A 27,389-nucleotide genomic window follows, 5' to 3' on the forward strand; every position below is an offset into this window, starting at 1 on the left:
TGCAGGAGTCGAGGTGGGAAATAACCAAAGAGTGAATGGGTTGTTTTATGGTGTCATTAGTCAGGAAGGGGGGGAATTTTAGAAAGCATGTGGAGGTTAAGGCGGCAAGATGTAGCCAGTTATGGGCTGTAGGGCCCGAAGGAAAGGTCAGAGTCTAGGATTACTATACACCTCATCTTAGCACCTTGGCATGAGTGGAGGGACCAATGGTTGTGTTTTGGATCAGACCAATCGTCTGTTGAGTATCTGCCCCCTTCCTGATTTGGCCTATATAATCTGGTGCATGCACGAGAAGAACCACACTGAAACGTGTTCAGGTAGGTGATACTTCCTTTATTCCTACTGGGTACGTGGGGTTATATAGGTGAGCGGCTAGTGTCGTGGGCAAGTACGTCATAAGCATAGCGTTATCTGATTGCTTGTAGCTTCTGATTGGTCATGTCCATATAAGGTAGACTTCCTCTAGGATCTAGCTGTCATCATCTTGGGTGTAGTCCTAGATGGAGGCGCCATCTTAGTTACACGAGCTTCACTCGATGGGAGGGGGAGCTGCTAGCGGCAATTTTGAGTAAGGAATAAAAAAGCATATTTACATGTACAAAAATAGACATTTTACCTAATCCATCACAGTTATGTTGTTAATCTCAATGGTAAAATCATGGGGAGGGGATCGGGGGAGGAGGAAATATTACAGTTTGGGGAAGTGGTGTGACATCCATACTGATATGTCACTCAGTAATTTTGTTATATGGGAGGGGGATTGAGGTGGTGAGTTGAGGAGAGGAGAGATAAATCTGGGTGTCGTTGGCTTAGAAGTGGTTTTGGAAGCCATTACTTCTCTGGCATATACTCTTTGTAAAGTTCCAAACAACCAAGCTTCCTTGGAGAGACCCATGTCTACACGTTACATAAACTTCCCTATACATACTCTACTCTTCCCAACTAAGAGGGGCTGTGGCTTCCCTTCCCTCTCCAATAGAGTTGGGGGGTGCACAGCTCCAATTAATGTGCAAATACAAAGTCTTCTGTGCAGGGTCTAGACAAGAAGGCTTCTTCTGCTGGTCTGTTTCCCACCAAAAATTAATTCAACCCTTATTTTTTGCAAAAATCTTAATTCAAAATAAAATTTCATTCATGGACTAAATTTTCGGATGAAGTAGAAGAGATCCTTATTGTTAAATTACTTGTAATCTTTGTTTCATCCCAGGGGACATCCTACAAAGGAGTCAGTGTCTCCTATGCTAAAGTGCAACCAGTGCCAGTGCCCAAAGTCGGAGAGGATGGCAATGTCCTACCAAGGCTGGAGAAGTATTACAAACATGTAAAGGTAAGTGGAGGTCAGCCTTTCTCAACAAGGGTTCTGTAGAATCATAGGGTTCCCCCAGAGATTTATTGGGGTTACTTTAGCAGTGAGGGATTGATTTCCTGTCTGGTAGTGCTCACATAGTTCTGCCACCAACACCACCCAGCAAAACCACTGAAATGGGACCAGTGGAGCTTCTCCTGTAATTTCTCAGGTAAGTAACTACTGACCCCAATGATCATGTTCACTGTCTCTAAGGAGAAGGTTCTTCCCACTGACCACCAATGTAAGGAACATTCTTCCCACTGACCACCAATGTAAGGAACATTCTTCCCACTGACCACCAATGTAAGGAGCATTCTTCCCACTGCCCACCAATGTAAGGAGCATTCTTCCCACTGATCACCAATGTAAGGGACATTCTTCCCACTGACCACCAATGTAAGGGACATTCTTCCCACTGACCACCAATGTAAGGGACATTCTTCCCACTGACCACCAATGTAAGGAACATTCTTCCCACTGACCACCAATGTAAGGAACATTCTTCCCACTGACCACCAATGTAAGGAGCATTCTTCCCACTGCCCACCAATGTAAGGAGCATTCTTCCCACTGATCACCAATGTAAGGGACATTCTTCCCACTGATCACCAATGTAAGGGACATTCTTCCCACTGACCACCAATGTAAGGGACATTCTTCCCACTGACCACCAATGTAAGGAACATTCTTCCCACTGACCTCCAATGTAAGGGACATTCTTCCCACTGACCACCAATGTAAGGAACATTCACCCCACTGACCACCAATGTAAGGGACATTCTTCCCACTGACCACCAATGTAAGGGACATTCTTCTCACTGACCTCCAATGTAAGGGACATTCTTCCCACTGACCACCAATGTAAGGAACATTCTTCCCACTGACCTCCAATGTAAGGAGCATTCTTCCCACTGACCACCAATGTAAGGGACATTCTTCCCACTGACCACCAATTTAAGGGACATTCTTCCCACTGACCACCAATGTAAGGGACATTCTTCCCACTGATCACCAATGTAAGGGACATTCTTCCCACTGATTACCAATGTAAGGAGCATTCTTCCCACTGACCACCAATGTAAGGAGCATTCTTCCCACTGACCACCAATGTAAGGGACATTCTTCCCACTGACCACCAATGTAAGGGACATTCTTCCCACTGATCACCAATGTAAGGGACATTCTTCCCACTGACCACCAATGTAAGGGACATTCTTCCCACTGATCACCAATGTAAGGGACATTCTTCCCACTGATCACCAATGTAAGAGACATTCTTCCCACTGATCACCAATGTAAGGAACATTCTTCCCACTGACCACCAGTATGGTGTGGCCAATGTACTATGAAGTGTAGCTATAATCATTTCCAGTAGGAGTTCCCCAAGAAGTAAATATTATTATTTGAAGATAAAAGGCAATAAAATTGGCGCTCAATTAATCCCCAATACAACCAGATAAGAGAATTCACTTAAAATATGTGACATCAAAATAAATAATAATGATGTGATAAAATGTAAAGTGCCAAAAGTGCATAAAAATGCATAAACAAGTGAAAAATACTCCAATGGATAGCAGCAAAGAGCTAAAACCAATGATAACAAACAAATGTCACTGAAAAGAAAAAAGTGACAGTGAATTGAAGTGCCAAGTGATGGTAAACTGATCAAAGCCACCAACAAGGTATGATTAGAGGTGAAAAATAAAAATAACAGATAATACACAGTAAAAAAAAGGAACCAGTAAATATCTGTGTAATAAATAAACTGTGACTGTTTGAAGTAATTGTAGCAAAAGGAGCAAATAAATAAACCCAAATACTCAAAAAAGTGAGGGTAAAAGCACATAAATTAAATAACGTATGAGCAAATGTTCATGAATGATTCATAAGTTCATAAATAGTGGAAATTCCATAAAAGTGCTGATGTGCAAAAATTTTTCTTCATAAAAAAACAGCATGTAATCAGTAGCGTGGCAAGCGGTATGGCGCTTCAATACAGAGACTTCTGGTCTCGGCCGCGGACCGGAAATGACGTCAGACGGCTTCTCCCGACGCGTTGCGTCACAGCGCAGCGTGACTTTATCAAGGGATCTTTATCAAGGGATTTATTATTGATGTGTATATTTTAAGTGAATTCTCTTATCTGGTTGTATTGGGGATTAATTGAGCGCCGATTTTATTGCCTTTTATCTATTTTATGTATGTGGTGACACTATACAGAATTGGCCGCTAATTTCTTTTATTCCCTACATATTACTCTATATCTACCACTCATTTTTATCTATAACATCTGGTATATGGTCAAGCTCATAGGTTTTTTCTATTTTCATTATTATTTGAAGGGTTCCTCCATGATTGAGAAATGCTGGTGGAGGTTGTAATGTGTGTAACAACAAAAAACAAAAGAAGGTGAAGCATGCTGGGAGATTTTGGTCATCTGTGGCTTCTCATGTGTTTTGTTCTGCAGCCCGGGGAATGTGTGGAAGCGGCGTACGGTGATACTGAAACTGAGACGATGTTCCTGGAGGAAAGAAACGTCTTCTGTGGATCATACAACGTTCTCATCCTTACTGGACAGTAAGTCACCTACCTGCCTATCATTAACCACTTAAGCCCCGGAAGATTTTACCCCCTTCCTGACCAGGGCCTATTTTGCAATTCGGCACTGCGTGACTTTAACAGACAATTACACGGTCGTGCGACGCTGTACCTAAACGAATTTTACGTCCTTTTTTTCCCACAAACAGAGCTTTCTTTTGGTGGTATTTGATCACCTGTGCGATTTTTTGATCATGCGCTATAAACAAAAAAAGAGCGTAAATTTTGCAAAAATAACAATATTTTTAAAATTTTTTTATATGAAATTCCCCCCCAAAAAAATGTAAAAATCAAAATTTTCGGCCAATTTGTTTTCTGCTACCTATGTTTGGTAAAAAAAATCGCAAAAAGCGTATTTTGATTGGTTTGCGCAAAAGTTATTGCGTTTACTAACTAAGGGAAAGATTTTTGTAATTTTTGTTGTTTTTTTTTTTAACGAGTAATGGCGGCGATCTGCGATTTTTTTTGCGATACTACGACATTGCGGCGGACAGATCAGACCCTTGACTGACATTTTTGACACTTTTGGGGGTACCAGTGACATTACTACAGTAATCAGTGCTATACATATGCACTGTTACTGTAAAAATGACACTGGCAGGGAAGGGGTTAACTGTATTGGAGAGGGAGGGGTTAAGTGTGTCCTAGGGGCGTGTTTCTAACTGTGATTGGCTGTGGCTACATGTGTAAGAACAGAGATCAACGGTCCTACATAGTAGAACCTTCTGATCTCCATTTTTACACAGGGGAGAATGACAGGCGGGTTGTTTACATAAGCCGCCCGCCTTTCTCCCGCTCTACCGACGATCGTAGTGTGACCGGCAGACATCGGGTCCGCCGGTCACACGCGCGGACTCCTCTGTGAACGAGCCAGGGCGGGCGCGCGCTCGCCCGCTATTGGCTCAAAAGCCAGTCACAGGCTAGCGACATAGATCTACGTCACTCTGCCTGGCCGGGGCTGACCGCCGCAGTAAATATATTGTGCGCAGTCGGCAAGCGGTTAATAATCATTAATAATCATTAGTAATCATTAGTCATCTCACTTGTCAATTGATTACTGCTGGTGGATGCAACAGAGAAATTTAGGTTGAATTCCGGGTTGACATAAAAGATACAAATTATTGCAGCTATGCATTTATTAACCACTTCTGGACCGGAAGATTTTCCCCCTTAATGACCAGGCCATTTTTTGCAATTCAGCACTGCGTTATTTAACGAACAATTGCACGGTCGTGCGAAGCTGCACCCAAATAAAATTGATGTCCATTTTCCCCACAAACAGAGCTTTCTTTTGGTGGTATTTGATCACCTCTGCGATTTTTATTTTTTGCGCTATAACCAAATAAAACAGCGACAATTCTGAAAAAAAAAAAAAACAACAATATTTTTCACATTCTGATGTATAACATCCCCCCCCCCCCCAAAAAAAAATGTAAAAATCAAATTTTTTTTACATTTTAGTCCAATTTGTTTTCTGCTACATATTTTTGATACAAAAAATCGCAATAAGCGTAGTTTGATTGGTTTGCGCAAAAGTTATTGCATCTAAAAACTATGGGAAAGATTTATGTCATTTTTATTGTTTTTTTTTTTTTTTTTACTAGTAATGGCGGCGATCTACGATTTTTAGTGGGACTGCGACATTGCGGCGGACAGATCGGACCCCTAACTGACATTTTTGACACTTTTGGCAGACCAGTGACATTACTACAGTAATCAGTGCTATAAATATGCACCGTTACTGTAATGACACTGGCAGGGAAGGGGTTAATTAGCATTGTGGGTGATCAAGGGGTTAAATATAAGCCTAGGGGAGTGATTCTAACTGTATGGGGGCGTGGCTTGTGAAATGATCATAGAGACCTGTGATCCTATATAGAAGGCGCTCTGTGATCATTCCAGGGAGAAGAACGGTCAGTTGTGTTTACAACATCCGACTGTTCTTCTGTCTCAGCGGGGAGCGATTGTGGGTGTCAGGAGGCAATCGGAGCCGCCGCCCCGTGCATCGGAGTCCCTGCTGCCAATTGGGGGCGGGAGCACGCCACCGCCGGTGCGCGCTCGCCCCCTAGCTGCAGGCGCGTGACCGACGTAGAGTTACGTCGGTTCGTGCAGGAGGGGCTGCCTGCCGCAGTAAATCTGCAGCAGGCGGTCCGGAACTGGTTAATAATTATTACATTTTCTTAATGCAAGGACCTGAATTTGACTTGCCATCAGCCCCTTGCAATCCATGTACAGCAGAGCTCAGACTGGGAAAAAGAGAAGCAGCCATACGCCTGCTGCCTGTGTCCCACTGTGGGAGAATTTCCTTTGTTTCCTGTCTAGGAGACACAATGATCTCCTCTTAGAAAGTTGTCCTCAAAGCAGATGTCCCCATTGGAGGATTCACCCTCTTATCCTTGTCCCTAGAGCAGATGTCCCCATTGGAGGATTCACCCTCTTATCCTTGTCCCCAGAGCAGATGTCCCCATAGTAAGATTCCCCCTCTATCCTTGTCCCCAGAGCAGATGTCCCCATTGTAAGATTCCCCCTCTATCCTTGTCCCCAGAGCAGATGTCCCCATTGTAAGATTCCCCCTCTACCCTTGTCCCCAGAGCAGATGTCCCCATTGTAAGATTCCCCCTCTATCCTTGTCCCCAGAGCAGATGTCCCCATTGGAGGATTCCCCCTCTATCCTTGTCCCCAGAGCAGATGTCCCCATTGGAGGATTCCCCATCTATCCTTGTCCCCAGAGCAGATGTCCCCATTGGAGGATTCACCCTCTTATCCTTGTCCCCAGAGCAGATGTCCCCATTGCAGGATTCCCCCTCTATCCTTGTCCCCAGAGCAGATGTCCCCATTGTAAGATTCCCCCTCTATCCTTGTCCCCAGAGCAGATGTCCCCATTGGAGGATTCCCCCTCTATCCTTGTCCCCAGAGCAGATGTCCCCATTGTAAGATTCCCCCTCTATCCTTGTCCCCAGAGCAGATGTCCCCATTGGAGGATTCCCCCTCTATCTTTGTCCCCAGAGCAGATGTCCCCATTGGAGGATTCCCCCTCTATCCTTGTCCCCAGAGCAGATGTCCCCATTGGAGGATTCACCCTCTTATCCTTGTCCCCAGAGCAGATGTCCCCATTGGAGGATTCACCCTCTTATCCTTGTCCCCAGAGCAGATGTCCCCATTGGAGGATTCACCCTCTATCCTTGTCCCCAGAGCAGATGTCCCCAATGGAGGATTCACCCTCTTATCCTTGTCCCCAGAGCAGATGTCCCCATTGTAAGATTCCCCCTCTATCCTTGTCCCCAGAGCAGATGTCCCCATTGGAGGATTCACCCTCTATCCTTGTCCCCAGAGCAGATGTCCCCATTGGAGGATTCCCCCTCTTATCCTTGTCCCCCAGAGCAGATGTCCCCATTGGAGGATTCCCCCTCTATCCTTGTCCCCAGAGCAGATGTCCCCATTGTAAGATTCCCCCTCTATCCTTGTCCCCAGAGCAGATGTCCCCATTGGAGGATTCCCCCTCTATCCTTGTCCCCAGAGCAGATGTCCCCATTGTAAGATTCCCCTCTTATCCATGTCCCCAGAGCAGATGTCCCCATTGGAGGATTCACCCTCTTATCCTTGTCCCCAGGACAGATGTCCCCATTGGAGGATTCACCCTCTTATCCTTGTCCCCAGAGCAGATGTCCCCATTGTAAGATTCCCCCTCTATCCTTGTCCCCAGAGCAGATGTCCCCATTGTAAGATCCCCCCTCTTATCCTTGTCCCCAGAGCACATGTCCCCTTGTAAGATTCCCCCTATTATCCTTGTCCCCATTGTAAGATTCCCCCTCTATCCTTGTCCCCAGAGCAGATGTCCCCATTGGAGGATTCACCCTCTATCATTGTCCCCAGAGCAGATGTCCCCATTGTAAGATTCCCCCTCTTATCCTTGTCCCCAGAGCAGATGTCCCCATTGTAAGATTCCCCCTCTTATCCTTGTCCCCAGAGCAGATGTCCCCATTGTAAGATTCCCCCTCTTATCCTTGTCCCCAGAGCAGATGTCCCCATTGTAAGATTCCCCCTCTATCCTTGTCCCCAGAGCAGATGTCCCCATTGTAAGATTCCCCCTCTATCCTTGTCCCCAGAGCAGATGTCCCCATTGGAGGATTCCCCCTCTATCCTTGTCCCCAGAGCAGATGTCCCCATTGTAAGATTCCCCCTCTATCCTTGTCCCCAGAGCAGATGTCCCCATTGGAGGATTCACCCTCTTATCCTGACTTTTCTCTCTGCAGAGGCGACTCACACCGGGTGATCCATTTTGACGGCGGGCAGTTGGTTGTTGCTGGCTCTACAGACCGGAAAGTGAAGATTTATGACATGGTGGAGATGGCCCAGGTCCCCCCTCTCATCCAAGGGCACAGCGGAAGCATTCGCGTCGTCCATTTATGTGAGGAGAGAGGCTTCGTGTTCAGCGGGGGATTCGATCTCAGTATCAGGTGTGAAATTATTTATCATACAGAGGGTACGGAAGCTCTGCTGCCAATACTAAAATCATTGTACTAAAAATCTTATTGCTGGTTGCATTTTTCTGAAGCACTTTGAAAGAGAGATAAACTCAAAATGAACAGTGTGCATGGAATCCAACCAACTGTGATACCGCTGCTTTCCACAGATTGCAAAAGTCTGCTGCAGCTGTGATTGGGTTACAATGTATCATTGCCAGGATGTACACCATTGGCTGGGGACTGTGGAGTGGAGTGTGGAAATTAACCCCTTCCTACCCAGCCCTGGTGTCCCATTTAACAGGGGGTTTACACCCTGTGGACGGGAAAGACTGCCCAATCACATTACCACTGTGCTTGGCTGTAACAGTGGTCACATGATCAGGAGCCCGTCTACCCAAGGCCGGGACAAGGGACGGCTGCCCTGGGCACTGTGGTATCATGTGAGGTGTAGGAGGGCACCTCAAGGAGATGGGGGGGGGGGAGATTTGTGTGTTGGAATTTGGAGGGTGGCAGGTGATAAAAATTGTTCTAGGAGGGTTAATTAGCTGGTGGGCGCTAGGAATAGTGATTCGGGGGGGGGGGGGTATTTGTGTTGGGCAGGGGGATGGGGGAAGAGGGTTTGTGCTAGGAGGGATGATTGGGGGTATTTATGCTAAGAGGGGAGATTTGTGCTAGGAGGGGGGTTGGGGAAAAGAGGATTTGTGCTCAAAGGGGGTTTGTGTAAGGAGAGGTGATATAGTGGGGGGGGGGGGGGGGGATTTGCTAGTTGGGATGATTATGAGGTATTTATGCTAGGAGGGGAAATTTTTTGTTGGGGTGGGCTGACACAAACAAAAATTTAATTTGAGTTTTATGTCATAGCTATCTACTATTTCTATATTTTGCTTAACCATTAACACCCCCCCCCCCATTCCTGGACACTCTCCTTCGCCATTGGTACATAGAATTTTGGGGGTGTCACCTACTTCCTGTACATTGTATATTACCATATATTCTATTGTAGGCAGTGGAACCTCCAGACCGGGGTGTGCCTCCGAATCTTTCATGGGCACATGAAGACCATAACGTGCCTGAATGTACAAGAGGATTTGTTGGTCTCTGGAGCTAAAGACGGCCATGCCAAAGGTTAGATGGGAGATATAAAGGATACATACCTTCTAATTCTGCGACTTTGCAGTCCCAAATCGCAGGACAAGTCACACAAGTGTGAAAGGGGCCTTAATGGACGTGCCACAACGTGTGTTAACCATAATGGAACATTTTATTATGCATGGGCCCTCAATATGTTATACTGCAATGCAAACGGTAGGCTGGATCCGATACCCAAAGGTGGGCAGAAACAGCCAAAATTCCTAGGTTGGTGGTAACAGAACCAACATAGGGCAACAAAGTCCCCAAGTGAACCAAAAGACACCTTGGGTGACTCGGCCCACAGAAATATCTCTCTTTGCCACCGTAGGCTGTTGCCTTTCCTCAGCATCCAATAATTGTTTTACTTTTCTCTCATACTAGTGTGGAATATCACCACCGGAAAATGCCTGCGGACCTTTAAGCACAAAGACGCCATACTGGCAGTGAAAATGAAGGATCAGACTGTGATTAGCGGCTGTGAGAATGGGCTGGTGAAAATCTGGCACAATGAATCGGCACAATTAATCAAGGTGAGGAAATCACTAACGTCGTGTTATGATTCAGAGTTAGCCAAGAGTCCTAGGTTCAGAGTCCCCCTTACATCAGGGTTCCCATCAGAGCCCCTGTTCCCCCTTACATCAGGGTCCGTATCAGAGTCCCCCTTTACTTTAGGGTTCTCGTCATAAACCCTCCTTTCATTAGAGCCTGCCTTAAGAGTCTCCTCTTATATCAGAATCCTCATCAGAGTACCTCCTTACATCAGGGTTCCCATCATAGCCCCCGTATCCCATGATTCCCATCATAACCCCCCTAATACCATGGTTCCCATGATCATAGCCCCCCTAATACCATGGTTCCCATCATAGCTTCCCCTACATGGTTCCAATCATTACACTCCTTATACCATAGTTCCCATCATTGCCCCCCTTATACCATGGTTCCCATCATAGCCCCCCTGATACCATGGTTCCCATCATAGCCCCCCTTATACCATGGTTCCCATCACAGCCCCCCTTATCCCATGATTCCCATCATAGCCCCCCTTATACCATGGTTCCCATTATAGCTCCCCATATACCAGGGTTCCCATCATAGCCCCCCTTATACCATGGTTCCCATCATAGCCCCCCTGATACCATGGTTCCCATCATCGCCCCCCTTATACCATGGTTCCCATCATAGCTCCCCCTGATACCAGGGTTCCCATCATGGCCCCCCTTATACCATGGTTCCCATCATAGCTCCCCCTGATACCATGGTTCCCATCATCGCCCCCCTTATGCCATGGTTCCCATCATAGCTCCCCCTGATACCAGGGTTCCCATCATAGCTCCCCCTGATACCAGGGTTCCCATCATCGCCCCCTTATACCATGGTTCCCATCATAGCCCCCCTTATACCATGGTTCCCATCATAGCCCTCCCTATATCATAGTTCCCATCATAGCCCCCCTTATACCATGGTTACAATCATAGCCCTCCCTATATCATAGTTCCCATCATAGCCTCCCTTATACCATGGTTCCCATTATTGCTCTCCTTATACCATGGTTCCCATCATAGCCCCCCATATACCATGATTCCCATCATAACCCCCCATATACCATGATTCCCATCATAACCCCTTCTTATACAAGGGGTCCCATTATAGCCCCACTTATATCATGGTTCCCACTGCGCCCTGAGCCCACCCAGTTGTGTGACAATAGTGAATGAATATTCGCTATTGTCACACTGATTCTCCTCCTGGCCAATCAGAAAGCGGGTCCTGAGACCCGTTTCCCGATTGGCTGAAAGGAGAAGCCATGCTATTGGCCAAGGAGGAGGAGGGAGGAGAGGCAGGGGAAGCCCGACCCACGGAGGAGACTGAGGGGGAAGCCGCTGCCTGCCCTCCACATGTCTGTCCAGGGTTGGAGCTGGTGTGGTCCGGGGGGGGGGGGAGGGGGGTATGGTGTGCGGGCTGGAACTGGTGTGGTCCGGGGGGGGAGGGGGGTATGGTGTGCGGGCTGGAACTGGTGTGGTCCGGTGGGGGGGGGGGGGTATGGTGTGCGGGCTGGTGTGGTCCATCTGCTGTCGTCGTCCCCCCCCCCCCCCCCGGGCCATGGAGCACCAGCCACTGTACCCAAGTGTCTGGCTGCAGAATAATCAGAGGGAAGCCCAGGGAGGACTATATTCAGCACCTATCCAGTCACCTATATATAGGGGCGGTGCTACATAAAAAAATAAAAATAAATTGACTAGAAATCGGCCCAAAAATCTTTACTCTGAAATTCATTCTCATTTTCCAATATTTTCCTTTAGACATTATCAGGCCACCAGGGAGCGATAAAGTGCCTTTCCTTTGACCAATGGCATTTGGTATCAGGTGGCGCAGACGGATACGCCATTGCCTGGAGCATGCTGGGAAACTTTCAGAAGCGACTGATGACCTTCAGGCATCCCAAGTAAGGGGTTCATCCTTCATCCTTCTTCGTTTACATTGAAGGCAACAATTGCTATACACTGAGCAAAGTCATTCAAGATTTGATCAATGAATTGATATTTATAGCTGGCAATGTGAGATGAATGAACTTGGCAACTGAATCCCATGAAGGACATGCGGTGGTAATAATGGAGAGGGAAACGCCACCACATTTAGAGATTAAACAATAAAAACTAAGTATAACTTTATAGCTTTCTGATATGGGAAAGAGGAAGACCTTTAATGAGATGTCCTGTGCCTTCTGTGCCTCCTGTGCCTCCCTGTGCCTCCTGGGATTTGCACCTCATAAAATCTAGGAGGTATAATCTTTCACTCATAAAATGAGGAGGGGGTCATCAGGAGCCCAAAAGAGTCGGCATTCTTCCGATGATGTCACACAAGGACATGGTGGCGTGGGACCTCGTGTTCTTGTGTGATGTCATTGGCTCCTCCAGGCTCACCCAGCAGGCCTCGTAATGACAAACTGCTAGGCACCCCCAGGGCCAGGACAAGGGGTGAGTAAAAGGGACCGCTGCCCTTGGCACTGTGGTATTATGTGAGGTGTAGGGGGGCACTTCAAGGAGATGTGGGGGGGGGGGGAGATTTGTGTGGGGGAATTTGGAGGGTGGCAGGGGATAAGAATTGTTCTGGGAGGGTTAATTAGCTGGTGTGCGCTAGGAATGGTGATTTGAGGGGAGGGAGGGGGGATTTGTGTTGGGCAGGGGGATGGGGGAAGAGGGTTTGTACTGGGAGGGATGATTGGGGGGGTATTTATGCTAAAAGGGGAAATTTGTGCTGGGGGGGGGGTGGAGGAAAGAGGATTTGTGCTTCAAGGGGGGTTGTGTTAGAAAAGGTGATATAGTGGGGGGGGGGGGGGGGCTTTGTGCTGGTTGGGATGATTGTGGTGTATTTATGTTAGGAGGGGAATTTTTTTTTGAGGGGGGGGGGGTTGGGGGGAGAATTTGTGCTGGGAGGGGGGGGGGGCTTTGTGCTTGGAGGGATGGTTGGGGGGGGTATTTATGCTAAAAGGGGAAATTTGTGCTAGGAGGGGGGATGTGGGAAAGAGGATGTGTGCTTCAAGGGGGGTTGTGTTAGAAGAGATGATATTTGGCGGGGGGGGGGGCGGATTTTTGTGCTAGTTGGGATGATTGTGGGGTATTTATGCTAGGAGGGGAAATTATTTTTTTGAGGGGGGGATTGGGGGGAGAATTTGTGCTGGGAGGGGGGGATTTGGGGTTGGGGTAGAGGATTTGTGCTAGGTTGGGGGATTTTTTTAGGCAGGGTTTAGAAAGAGAGGATTTGGGCTTGAAGGGAAGATTTGTGTTGGGAGGAAAGGGAATTTATGCATAGGGGGTAAGCATGCAGATTAGTGCTCGATTTGTTTATTTTTTTTGGGGGGGGGGGGATTTTTGCTGACACACAATGCTCATACAATGTAGGGGGGTGCAGTTTGGTATGTTTGCCCTGGGTTCTAGATGACTTTGTCCCGGCACTGGGCACCCCCCTCCTCCTTTTGTGAATGATAGACTATGCCTCCTGGGTTTTGTGACATGCATATGTCTTTTTTTCAGGCAAGGAGGAGGGGGAGTGCCTTGTGGTACGTCTTCGGGATGCCCATCGGCTGAGCCCGGAGGAGCCAGCAGCCTCCCAGTGACGTCACATAAGAACATGGAGGGGTGGGACCCCATGTTTATGTGTGACATCGTCAGGAAGCTGCCAGCTCTTGGGTGGGCCTCCACACCTCCTCCTCCTTTTGTAGCACAAGAGAAGAGGATCTCAGCAGTTCAATGCTGGATCCGCTGAGTGGGCGAGTATCTGAATTGTGTATAACCCCTAACAGGGGCATACTGGCTACTTTCAGTCCAGGGGGTAAGTACAAACCAGAGGCCCATGGTGCAGCGAAAAGGCCCCCCCCCCCCCCGCTCTCCCTCTTCCTGTCCTCCTCCTGACCCCCATTCCAGGCTGAAGCTCTGCTCCTGATACTCTTTACTCATCGACTGAATCCTGGTTCCCAACATGGCCAGCAGGGGGCAGTTGGGGGGAGCTGGGACTGCTTGGTTGGGGCTGGCCAGGTGAGGAGAGTCTCCAATGGGGCATTGAACCGGCCTCTGCTCAGACACAATTAGCACCATCCATGCTGGGGGGGCTGCGCTCTGTCCTTGTCTTTATCCCGCACTCAGTAGGTCAGCAGTGGGGACTTTTTATTCCTCTTCACCAGGAATCCTTTAGGCATGTCTGTGGCAGAAGCGGTGGGTGCAGCCTTTTTACAGGGCATCAGAGCGGCCCAGGGGGCAATTGTCCCCCTGCCCCCTGGCCCAGTCCTCCCCGACCTCTAACCCAGTAAGCAGTGGTTATAAAAAAAAAAAGGGGGGGGGGGGTGGAGGGGTAAGATCTGCTTTAATTAAGTGTACACTCCAACAATATATTGCAACATGTTAGGAATTTATCCACGCAGACATGAAGTTACTTTGAAGTCCACTTTAAGCATTTTCTGTCTTTTAGGGAGGTGATGTGTTTGGAGTTCCTCTACCTCAGAGTCATTACAGGTTGTGCTGATGGCAAAATCCGCGTGTTTAACTTCCTCAATGGAGATTGCCTCCGAGTTATGAGGGCCAATAGCAGAGCGGACCCGGTGGCCACGATGTGCATTCGCGATAACAGGTGAAAGTTTGTTTTCTCTTTCATCAGACAACTCTAAAAAGAAAAAAAAAATGGTAATAATCCCTATAGAACACTGCGCCTGTGTCCTAAGCAGACTTTCTTTTCTTCTATCCTTCCTTTGCAGAATGGTCATAAATGTCTTGACCAGCATCATGATCTTCCAGTTTGAGGAGGTGTCATGGGATTACTCACAGACATCAGAAAGAGTGGACACCATGAAAGAACGGGAAAGGTTTCATTCCTCCCCCATCCGGGTCAGGCCTTACAGTTATATCCGAGCACAAAGAATGAAACGAGTTGGATCGAGCAACCGGAAGATCTACCAGATGAATGAGGAGGAAGAGGTGGAGGCCAAGACTCAACTCTCCCACCACGCTCGAAGCTTGTCTGCTAGAAGCACAAAGAGAGCCCATGGTATTGTAATGTTTTAAGATAATAATTTATTATAGTAATAAAGGAGTGAAGAAAATTTGTACAAATGCTACTTTGCAAGTTCAACACTCACCCCGCGCTCTATCAAAGTCAGAGATATATATAAAAAAACAAAACTTACAAGACCAGTGAGGTTTCAGCTGCTGTTATAATCGAATAAGTATAAACAGGTGTAATAGAAAATCAAAAAATCATATAGATAAATCTACAACACTAACAGCGCTCATAAAACAAGTGAATTGACATGAATAATAATGTCACTCTCCTACAAGAGGGATGGTGACACGAAGTAAAGTTTGTAACAGTTCCAATGAGAGGCAATCCAAAACTTAGGGACAAGGGTGTGAAAGATTCCTTAATCGTCACCAACCAATCACCAATCACCGGTGCTCCCCCCTCTCTCTTGGAACTCACCAGACAAATGGTCAAGGCTCGCCTTCAGAATAAAATCCAATAATCCTATGGCTGTCCCCGAACTTGCATGGTCATACTCCTTCCTTAACACTTTAATAGCCTTCACATAGAACTCCATTCAAGATCTCATGTAAAATGAAGAGTGGGGCACATAGTGTAATACCGCAATTTAATGAATCAAAATAAAATACACAGGCACCCTGTTCCCCTCAAGGTTTCTACTTACAGACAAAACATGATATGAAGGCATTCAATAAATTATGCACGCTTGATGTCCACCACTTGATTCACACCTGTCCTCCAGGAGATCGTAGCGTAGACCAGCGTAGTAGCAGGCGACCGCGCACACACGCTCTGACGCGTTTCGTCGTAAGGACTTCCACTGAGAGCGTGGGGTGCCTGTGTATTTTATTTTGATTCATTATATTGCGGTATTACACTATGTGCCCCACTCTTCATTTTACATGACATCTTGAATGGAGTTCTATGTGAAGGCTATTAAAGTGTTAAGGAGTATGACCATACAAGTTCGGGGACAGCCATAGGATGATTGGATTTTATTCTGAAGGCGAGCCTTGACCATTTGTCTGGTGAGTTCCAAGAGAGAGGGGGGAGCACCGGTGATTGGTGATTGGTTGGTGACGATTAAGGAATCTTTCACACCCTTGTCCCTAAGTTTTGGATTGTCTCTCATTGGAACTGTTACAAACTTTACTTCGTGTCACCATCCCTCTTGTAGGAGAGTGACCTTATTATTCATGTCAATTCACTTGTTTTATGAGCGCTGTTAGTGTTGTAGATTTATCTATATGATTTTTTGATTTTCTATTACACCTGTTTATAATAATTTATTATAGTTATAAGAAATAAAGGAAAGACTGGACGTCCTACCTTATGAAAATTTGACAAGATTTTGTGAAAATTAGAGTTATACTAATATCCGGTGAGGTGGAAGGCCCTTGCAATTGCCAACACAGGGAAAGCAGAACCAGATGGTTATGTTGCAGCTGAGATCTAGGAACAAAACAGTTGTCATCAGCAATATTGACTAAAGTCAGGAATAAAGTGCTCTCCTGGTGGGGTTTGAAGGTCCCATGTGGTTTGTTTTCTAAGGCATCTTTAAAACATCAGAGCCTTGCAAGAGCAAAGATCCATTCCTTATTGAATCCTTGTTGGGGGTAAAACGATGGCAAGTGGGTAAAGCTGTGAACCAACATGGCTCCAACTTCCATTCTTACCATAATCCTGAGGGGGTGAAACTTGTGGAGCTCCCTCTACGTTCTGTCCCAGAATCCTTTGTTCTTCCCAATATGAAGTCAGTGCTGCTCAGCCTTTGTCCCTTTTAGGTACAGATGTAGGATGTACTGGGCTCTTCCCAGATGTAGGATGGACTGGGCTCTTCCCAGATGTAGGATGTACTGGGCTCTTCCCAGATGTAGGATGTACTGGGCTCTTCCCAGATGTAGGATGGACTGGGCTCTTCCCAGATGTAGGATGGACTGGGCTCTTCCCAGATGTAGGATGGACTGGGCTCTTCCAAGATGTAGGATGTACTGGGCTCTTCCCAGATGTAGGATGGACTGGGCTCTTCCCAGATGTAGGATGGACTGGGCTCTTCCCAGATGTAGGATGTACTGGGCTCTTCCCAGATGTAGGATGTACTGGGCTCTTCCCAGATGTAGGATGGACTGGGCTCTTCCCAGATGTAGGATGGACTGGGCTCTTCCCAGATGTAGGATGTACTGGGCTCTTCCCAGATGTAGGATGGACTGGGCTCTTCCCAGATGTAGGATGGACTGGGCTCTTCCCAGATGTAGGATGGACTGGGCTCTTCCCAGATGTAGGATGTACTGGGCTCTTCCCAGATGTAGGATGGACTGGGCTCTTCCCAGATGTAGGATGGACTGGGCTCTTCCCAGATGTAGGATGGACTGGGCTCTTCCCAGATGTAGGATGTACTGGGCTCTTCCCAGATGTAGGATGGACTGGGCTCTTCCCAGATGTAGGATGTGCTGGGCTCTTCCCAGATGTAGGATGTACTGGGCTCTTCCCAGATGTAGGATGGACTGGGCTCTTCCCAGATGTAGGATGTACTGGGCTCTTCCCAGATGTAGGATGGACTGGGCTCTTCCCAGATGTAGGATGGACTGGGCTCTTCCCAGATGTAGGATGTACTGGGCTCTTCCCAGATGTAGGATGTACTGGGCTCTTCCCAGATGTAGGATGGACTGGGCTCTTCCCAGATGTAGGATGGACTGGGCTCTTCCAGGGTTTGAGATTAAATTGATGATTAGACATACATAAGATGACTCACGTTAATGGTAAACCGTTGCCTTTTTTTTCTGAAGATCTACATTTGAACTCTCTGAAGCCGGCGACATGGCCTGAGCTGACAAATTACCGCAGGAGTTTTGCCTACATTGACCTACAGCCCGAGTTTTTCAAGAAGCCTCCATCAGCCTGCAGACCACAAACAGCCGGCCAAAGCAATCCAGGAGTCTTCAGCCGAGCGAGCACAGCACCTGCCATGAAGACCAAGGAGGATTCCGGTAATTATATATTTGGATCTGTCCTGGGACCAATTCTGTTTAATTTATTCATAAATGATATAGAGGATGAGATAAATCGCACAATCTCAATATTTGCTGATGATACAAAGCCAAGCAGGGCAATCACTTCACAGCAGGATAAAGAAACTCTACAAGAAGGCCTCAATAAATTGGAGGAGAGGGCATCTACATGGCAGATGAGGTTTAATGTTGAAGAATGTAAAGTAATGCATTTGGGTGATAAAAATATGAATGCAAGTTACTCGCTAGGGGGGGAACCTCTGGAGGAATCTAGGATGGAAAAGGACCTGGGGGTCCTAGTAGCTCAGCAATGGCATGCAATGTCAAGCTGCTTCAAGCAAAGCCAACAGAATATTGGCATGTATTAGAAAGGGGATTCACTCCAGAGATAAAACGATAATTTTCCCACTCTACAAGACTCTGGTCCGGCCACATCTTGATAGATAGATAGAGTTGGATGGGTGGATGAATAGATGGATGGATAGGTGGATGGATGGATTGATAGGTGGATGGATGTAGGGATGGATAGGTGGATGGATGGATGGATGGATAGGTGGATGGATGGATGGATTGATAGGTGGATGGATGTATGGATGGATAGGGGGATGGATGGATGGATAGATGGATGGATAGGTGGATGGATGGATGGATGGATGGATGGATGGATGGATGGATAGATGGATGGATAGGTGGATGGATGGATGGATGGATGGAGTGATGGATGGATAGATGGATAGGTGGATGGATGGATGGATGGGTGGATGGATGGATAGGTGGATGGATAGATGGATGGATGGATGAATGGATAGATGGATGGATGGATAGATGGATGGATGGATGGATAGGGGGATGGATGGATAGGGGGATGGATGGATGGATTGATAGGTGAATTGATAGATGGATGGATGGATAGATATAAAAGAAAGAAATATTTACTTACTGTCTACGATAAATGACAGGAAGTTAGAGGACATCTCCTTGGAGCAAGGGGGGGATCCCCCAATTGTCTCTAGAACAAGTGTCCTCACATGGGAAATTTCCTCTCCATTTCCCTTCTTGTGACATCTGTAAACCTGTATTTCTGTCCATAGTGTGTCCATGGTCACAGCTATGTACCCTGACCAGAGGTTCTAACCAATCCTGAGGCCAGAAAAAAGGATCCACCTGAAATATACATCAAAATAAAACGTCTTAGTTCTGGGGAACCATGCAGGTTTTCGGGGTGTACACAAAGCATATAGAATAGAGCTCAGCACAAAGAGATCAGGAATAGGTCAGGGATTATGACCCAGTTAATACTGTCGAGATATGAGAACATATTGAGGACTCTTAAAGACTTTTATATTACATATTCATATATCCATATTCAGTATAGCAGTCTAGAGTCCCCTCTTAATCCCTGAATGTACTTAAAAATCATAGTTTTAGAAATTCAGTCTGAGTCTGTTATGTTGTCTTTATTATGAATATATGTCAAGTATAACATGAAATGTTCTGCCAAAAGAGCTTCCCTAAACTTTCCGGAATAACAGATAAAAAAATATATTGGCTTAGATAATTATAGTTCCAGTAACCGGCCATTAATTGCATATTATCCATCATTTTTAATTGTCATACACCCATCCTGCTTTTAGGGCAAGATGACCAAGAACTTTGCAAATAATCAACAAAGGATGAATTATGAAATATTGTGTAATCTTGTATGACCATGTTTTTGGACCTATGCCCGCCATAGGCTTTAATGTAATAACTATAAAAGGATGTATCAAAAATGTATAAGCCATCACATGCTCTCTCTGTATGAGATGTGGTCCTTGCGCGAGTAATCTCAGTAAAGCTTACCTGAACAGATGCAAATTGATTGGCGTAAATGTCATTCATTGAACGACTCCTCATAACAATACTAATAATACATCTTCCTTCTAATTCCAGATGGAGATGGAGAGTCGGGTTATGGTTCCCCTGGTCACAAATCAGTCCTTTCCACCAGCCAGAGTGCAACTCTGCGCCGCATGAAAAGACGCGGCCCTCACACGCCAATGAGTCCCAACCAAATCCTTTTAAAAGTTAGCACCATACAGAATTTACAGAAGGCCGACGAAATTGGGACCAACCTGGAGCACAACTCAAGGATCCGGGACGAATGGGGAGCTCCATCGTCCAAGAACGAAGACAGAAAGGTGGTCATCCAAAACGTCAACTCCAAAGAAAGCCAGCAAGTTGACCTTTTCGCCCTTCTGGAGTATCTGAAGTCTTCCGCTGCCCCATCGGAGATGAGGAAAATCATGACTGCCTTCGAAATGAGAAAGCTGGGCCTTAAAAGAAATGAGTCCATACACGGACCGGGGGTTCAGTCCACCATACCGATCCCGGCCATCGTGCGGCCCCAGACCAGTATTACTTATAGGAAGAAGCAACGAAGTTTGGCTTTGCAGAGAAGGTCAACCTCCGCCATTGAAACCACCGCAAAGCAGATTGGCTTGTATACGAGCCCCGAGATCCTCCAGCCTTCACGAATGATCATGGGTCAACGGCCAAAAAAGGCTGCCCCAAAGCGGGGGGTGACCACGCAGGTTGCATCGGTGGACCCGTACCGAGAGCGGGGAGGGTTCCAGCTCCTCACCGTCAAGCAGTTGAAGGAGTTTCAAGCACAGAAGATGCTGCAGCATAAAGAAGTGGAGGCATTGACCCAGACAATGAAAAGCAAGGAGAGCAAGAAGGCCTGGCTGATGAAAATACAAGGGAAGAACATCGATGGCTTCACAAAGGAAGGAAAAATTGCTGCACCTGAATTTGGGCCGGATGTTTATCTATGACCATGGTTTCAATATCCAGGGCTCTAGACCAATGGTCTCCAAACTACGGCCCTCCAGTTGTTCAGGAACTACAATTCCCATCATGCCTAGTCATGTCTGTGAATGCCAGAGTTTTACAATGCCTCATGGGATGTGTAGTTCCGCAACAGCTGGAGGGCCGTAGTTTGAGGATCCCTGCTTTAGACCAATGGTCTCCAAACTGCAGCCAAAGGGGTTGGATGCAGCTCTTTGCTTGCCCTTACCTGGCCCTTAGGGTACTGTTACTCCACTGACACCAATAATAGGGTATAATCCCTGTCGCTGACACTGACAATGGGGCATTATTTCTCCAATGACACCATCAAAAGGGTACAATTCATCTCACTGATACTAACAATGGGACACGAATCCTTCCATTGAAACCAATGATGGGGCACTATTCCTCCTACTGACACCAATGATGGGACACTATTCCTCCCACTGACACCAACGATGGGGCACTATTCCTCCCACTGACACCAACAATGGGGCACTATTCCTCCCACTGACACCAACAATGGGGCACTATTCCTCCCACTGACACCAACAATGGGGCACTATTCCTCCCACTGATACCAACAATGGGCCACTATTCCTCTCACTAATACCAATGATGGGGCACTATTCCTCCCACTGACACCAATGATGGGGCACTATTCCTTCCACTGACACCAATGATGGGGCACTATTCCTCCCACTGACACCAATGATGGGGCACTATTCCTCCCACTGACACCAATGATGGGGCAATAGCCCTTCCACTGACAACAATGATGGGGCACTATTCTTTCTACTGACACCAACAATGGGGCACTATTCCTTCATCTTACACCAATGATGGGGCACTATTCCTTTCGCAGACACCAACAATAGGACACCATTCCTTCCATTGACACCAACGATGGGGCACAATTCCTTCCATTGACACCAACGATGGGGCACCATCCCTTCCATTGACACCAACGATGGGGCACCATTCTTTCCATTGACACCAACGAAGGGGCACAATTCCTTCCATTGACACCAACGATGGGGCACCATCCCTTCCATTGACACCAACGATGGGGCACAATTCCTTCCATTGACACCAACGATGGGGCACCATCCCTTCCATTGACACCAACGATGGGGCACCATCCCTTCCATTGACACCAACAATAGGACACCATTCCTTCCATTGACACCAACGATGGGGCACTATTCCTTCTTTTGATACCATCAATGGACCACTATTCATCCCACTGATACCACCAATGGGGCAGAATTCCTCCCACTGACACCAACGATGGGCCACTATTCCTACTACTGACACCAACAATGGGACACTATTTCTTTCTATTGATCCCAAAATGGGCCACTATTCCTTTTACTGACACCAGAAAAAGGGCACAATTCCTCCCACTGACACCAACGATGGGGTACTATTTATTTTATTGGCACCAATGATGGGGTACTATTCCTCCACTGACACCAAAGATAGGGCATTGTTTACTCCCACTGGATGCCAGGACATTTTCTACTCCCACTGGCCCTAGTCTGGCCCCCTCATTTTTGCTTCAATGAACCACAATACATGTTTCTGTGGAATGCATCAGAAATGGGAAAATCCCTATTTGTGAAAGGACTGAACATCTCAATTTGTACGCCATATAATTTAAATGATATCTATTTTGAGTGCCTAGAATAAGCATATTTGTGGTCCAAGCAGTAAGGGCTCTTTCACACGGTCCGCCTCCGTAGGCGGATCCGTGCTGCTCAGCGGGGATCGATCCGCCGATCCCCGCTGAGCCGGCGGATGACAGCTCCGTCTCCGCTTGCAGTGCGGAGAGGGAGATGTCACAGCCCCCGCTGCTCTCTATGGGGGATCGGATGAGAGCGGACCGCCTGTCCGCTCTCATCCGATCCGATCCAATCCCTGAACGGATGGAAAAATAGGGTTTCAATCCGTCCAGATTTCACGGACAGGATCGGATACGGATGGCAGTGGATGTCAGCGGAGGTGTCTCCGCTGACATCCGCTGCCCCATAGAGCTGCATGGAGGATCCGATCAGATCCGCCTAAAAAACTGACAGGCGGATCAGATCGGACCGCCCGTGTGAAAGAGCCCTAAGGGGTGCGGAATTATGGTCACATTATAAATAATTTGTTGCAGTTTGTGCCTTTTTTTTCGCAACTGTTTCGCACTGAATTTTTAACTTTGTGGCACCGGTAGTTCAACAGCCGCAGCGGAGTTTAAAGTGGAGCTCCAACCAAAAGGGGAAGTTCCGCTTGTCTGCTTCCCCCACCCCCCCCACATATTTGGCACCTCTTGGGGGGGGGGAGGTGCTCCCCTTTAAATGAGTCAGCGATAGCCGCAATGCAGCTCAAAGTCTGGGCAACTAAAATGATCAGCTGATGGGGTCGCCTGTTTCAATGGCAGCAGTCAGAGAGACATTTCCCTTCACTTCCTGTTTGAATCTATGGAAAGAAAGTGAGGAGAAATCTCCCCAATGGGGAAGGATGGCGGCACCAGTAAAACATTTCACTATAACACCGCCATGAAATACATAACCACCTATGTCTCATCACACAGATTACATCGGATACATTTAACTCTATAATCTTTAGTTCTACCATTGAAATTCCTGCTTGATTGCACTGATTATATATATATATATATGTTATTGTCCACTGATAGATATAATATATTAATTAAAGACATTTATAGAAATGTGACGGGGTCTCTTTAAAAGCTCACCCTCAATCACCTAGCAAAAAATAAAAATATAGAAAAATAAATAAAACTATGTATAAATAATGTGTACTGTATATATAAATATATTTTTTTTTCTTTTTTTTTTTCCTAAGTGGGCTTTAAAGGGACTATGTCACAATACCTGAGTGGGCAAGGTGACAATGTCTCTTAAATAACATAACAGTAAAAATCATAATACTAAAATAATAATTATATATACGGTATATATATATATATATATATATATATATATATATATAAAATTATACATACTGTAATAATTATATTTACTGTGTACATACAGTGTATATGCACACACACATTATATGTATATACTATATATATATATTATACTGTATGTATGTATATATATATATATATATAATTTTTTTTCTACGTTTCTTGAGGTGACAAATTATCTTAATTATCATGACAGTGGAAATTAAAATTATAAAATTATATATATATATATATATATATGTATAAATTAAATGTAAAGAGTCCTCCATATATGGGGGAGGGGGGGGGTAGTACAATTCCCTGCTCTGGTTGGGTTTGGAAAATAGTTAGGTTTTCCCCTGTTTCACAATCTGTTTTTAATGTGAATAAAAAAAAAATAAAAATGCATGTTGTGTTATTTTTTCCTATGCATGAATTCTTTTCTATATTTAAATGAACCACAGAGTTGCCAATTTCACATTCACTAGAAATGAGGGGAAAATGACTTTTAATTTCTCCTTGCAGAACTGTTTGGCAACATTCATTTAAAAAAAATGTGGAAAATCTGAAGCCATTTGTGATATTCGGGTCGCTTTAAAAGGCGAACGCTGGGCTAAACTTAGTTCTAATAAAAATTGTTCCCAAAAAAATTTGAAATTCCCACTTTAAATCCAGAGCTGTCCCCTGCAATGCCTTTTCTTGGCCACAAGATGCCCTCAGTCTTCTGGATTGAATGACTCTCAGAGGACTCTACAATAAATGTAGGGTGTCAGGGCCCCACCCCTATGAGGAGGTGTCATTGTCCCACCCCTATGAGGGGGTGTCATGGCCCCACCCCTATGAGGAGGTGTCATTGTCCCACCCCTATGAGGAGGTGTCATGGCCCCACCCCTATGAGGAGGTGTCATGGCCCCACCCCTATGAGGAGGTGTCATGGCCCCACCCCTATGAGGAGGTGTCATTGTCCCCATCCCTATGAGGAGGTGTCATGGCCCCACCCCTATGAGGGGGTGTCATGGCCCCACCCCTATGAGGAGGTGTCATTGTCCCACCCCTATGAGGAGGTGTCATGGCCCCACCCCTATGAGGAGGTGTCATGTCCCCATCCCTATGAGGAGGTGTCATTGTCCCACCCCTATGAGGAGGTGTCATTGTCCCACCCCTATGAGGAGGTGTCATTGTCCCACCCCTATGAGGGGGTGTCATGTCCCCATCCCTATGAGGAGGTGTCATTGTCCCACCCCTATGAGGAGGTGTCATTGTCCCACCCCTATGAGGAGGTGTCATTGTCCCACCCCTATGAGGAGGTGTCATTGTCCCACCCCTATGAGGAGGTGTCATTGTCCCACCCCTATGAGGAGGTGTCATTGTCCCCATCCCTATGAGGAGGTGTCATTGTCCCACCCCTATGAGGAGGTGTCATTGTCCCACCCCTATGAGGGGGTGTCATGGCCCCACCCCTATGAGGAGGTGTCATTGTCCCACCCCTATGAGGAGGTGTCATGGCCCCACCCCTATGAGGAGGTGTCATGGCCCCACCCCTATGAGGAGGTGTCATGGCCCCACCCCTATGAGGAGGTGTCATTGTCCCCATCCCTATGAGGAGGTGTCATGGCCCCACCCCTATGAGGGGGTGTCATGGCCCCACCCCTATGAGGAGGTGTCATTGTCCCACCCCTATGAGGAGGTGTCATGGCCCCACCCCTATGAGGAGGTGTCATTGTCCCATCCCTATGAGGAGGTGTCATTGTCCCACCCCTATGAGGAGGTGTCATTGTCCCACCCCTATGAGGAGGTGTCATTGTCCCACCCCTATGAGGGGGTGTCATGGCCCCACCCCTATGAGGAGGTGTCATTGTCCCACCCCTATGAGGAGGTGTCATGGCCCCACCCCTATGAGGAGGTGTCATGGCCCCACCCCTATGAGGAGGTGTCATTGTCCCCATCCCTATGAGGAGGTGTCATGGCCCCACCCCTATGAGGGGGTGTCATGGCCCCACCCCTATGAGGAGGTGTCATTGTCCCACCCCTATGAGGAGGTGTCATTGTCCCACCCCTATGAGGAGGTGTCATTGTCCCACCCCTATGAGGAGGTGTCATGGCCCCACCCCTATGAGGAGGTGTCATTGTCCCACCCCTATGAGGAGGTGTCATTGTCCCACCCCTATGAGGAGGTGTCATTGTCCCACCCCTATGAGGAGGTGTCATTGTCCCCATCCCTATGAGGAGGTGTCATTGTCCCACCCCTATGAGGAGGTGTCATTGTCCCACCCCTATGAGGAGGTGTCATTGTCCCACCCCTATGAGGAGGTGTCATTGTCCCACCCCTATGAGGGGGTTCTTATAGGGATTCTGATATAAGGGGAGGGGGACTCTGAAGTGAACTCTAATGGGGACCCTGTTGTAAGGAGGGACTCTGATGGGGACCCTAATTTAAGAGAAGACTCCGTTGGGAACTTTGATGTAAGGGGGACTCTAATAAGGACCATAATTTAAGGAGGGACTCTGATGGGGTGATAGGTACTCTGATTTTAGGGGGGACTCTGATGTAAGAGGGACTCTGAAGTGAACTCTGATGTGGACCCTGTTGGAAGAGGGCACTCTGCAGGGGACTTTCAAATAAATAGACTCTGATGGGGACTCTGATTTAAGGGAAGACTCAGTTGGGAACTGTGATCTAGGGGGACTCTGATGTAAGGGAGGACTCTGATGGGGAAGCAGATGTAAGGAGGGGCTCTGATGTAAGTGGTGACTCCGAAGTGAACTCTGATGGGGACCCTGCTCTAAAGGGGGATTCTGATGTACGCGGATGATGAGGAGGACTCTCAAGTAAGTCGACTCAGATAGGGACCCTGATTTAAGGTCGGACTCCTTTGGGAACTCTGATGTGAAGGGGCTCTGATGGAGACTTTGATTTAAGGGGGACTCTGATGGGAAGGGACTCTGATGTAAGGAAGACTCTGATGGGGTGATGGGGACTCTGATATAAGGGAGGACTCTGATGTAAGGGGGACTCCAATGGGGAGGGGCTCTGATGGAGACTCTGATGTAAGGGGGACTTTGATGTAAGGGGGGACTCTGATATGGAGGGGATCTGATAGGGACTCTGATGTAAGGGGGACTCTGATGGGGAGGGACTCTGATGTAAGGGGGGACTCTGATGTAAAGGGGGGACTCTTAGAAATGATCTCTTTGTTGATTGAGTGAAGCTCCACCTGTTAAATATAATTATACAATTTTTGCACCTATTCCACGCCCACTTTCCGTCTATTCCACGCCCACTAACTTATTTTGCACGCCCACTTTTGCTCCTTTTCTGCTGTTTATTATTGATTCCCCGCCCCTACCTTGTCTCCTCCCGCGGTCAGCCTATCCATCTTTATGGCCCCGCCCCCCTCGTGTAAGAGAGCGGAGGGTAGGAGGAGATTTAGGACGGTGGGAGGGTATCTCTTCCCCGCGGCCCCGCCCCTAGAAGGAGGAATGGACATCTCGCCTTCACGCTCCTCCTATCTGCGGGTGCA

General features: G+C 47.0%; 1 protein-coding gene across 1 annotated transcript in view; it reads left to right on the plus strand.

Annotated features, from left to right (window-relative positions):
* FBXW10B (F-box and WD repeat domain containing 10B) overlaps nucleotides 1–20,908 on the plus strand; it is a gene marked incomplete at its 5' end in the record, with an annotated part of 28,487 nt that extends 7,579 nt beyond the window's left edge. Inside the window, 10 exons of the mRNA XM_082272658.1 lie at nucleotides 1,208–1,327; nucleotides 3,816–3,925; nucleotides 8,200–8,403; nucleotides 9,416–9,537; nucleotides 9,925–10,073; nucleotides 11,844–11,986; nucleotides 14,506–14,664; nucleotides 14,789–15,078; nucleotides 17,859–18,059; nucleotides 20,019–20,908. Of these exons, the coding sequence (XP_082128784.1) occupies nucleotides 1,208–1,327; nucleotides 3,816–3,925; nucleotides 8,200–8,403; nucleotides 9,416–9,537; nucleotides 9,925–10,073; nucleotides 11,844–11,986; nucleotides 14,506–14,664; nucleotides 14,789–15,078; nucleotides 17,859–18,059; nucleotides 20,019–20,896 (2,376 nt within the window). The 3' untranslated portion in view covers nucleotides 20,897–20,908. The remainder of the gene's footprint in view (nucleotides 1–1,207; nucleotides 1,328–3,815; nucleotides 3,926–8,199; nucleotides 8,404–9,415; nucleotides 9,538–9,924; nucleotides 10,074–11,843; nucleotides 11,987–14,505; nucleotides 14,665–14,788; nucleotides 15,079–17,858; nucleotides 18,060–20,018) is intronic.
* Nucleotides 20,909–27,389: the final 6,481 nt, after the last annotated feature.

Source organism: Pelophylax lessonae (assembly GCF_965119305.1).
Source record: "Pelophylax lessonae genome assembly, chromosome: 11".
In the NCBI taxonomy this organism is placed as follows: Eukaryota; Metazoa; Chordata; class Amphibia; order Anura; family Ranidae; genus Pelophylax; species Pelophylax lessonae.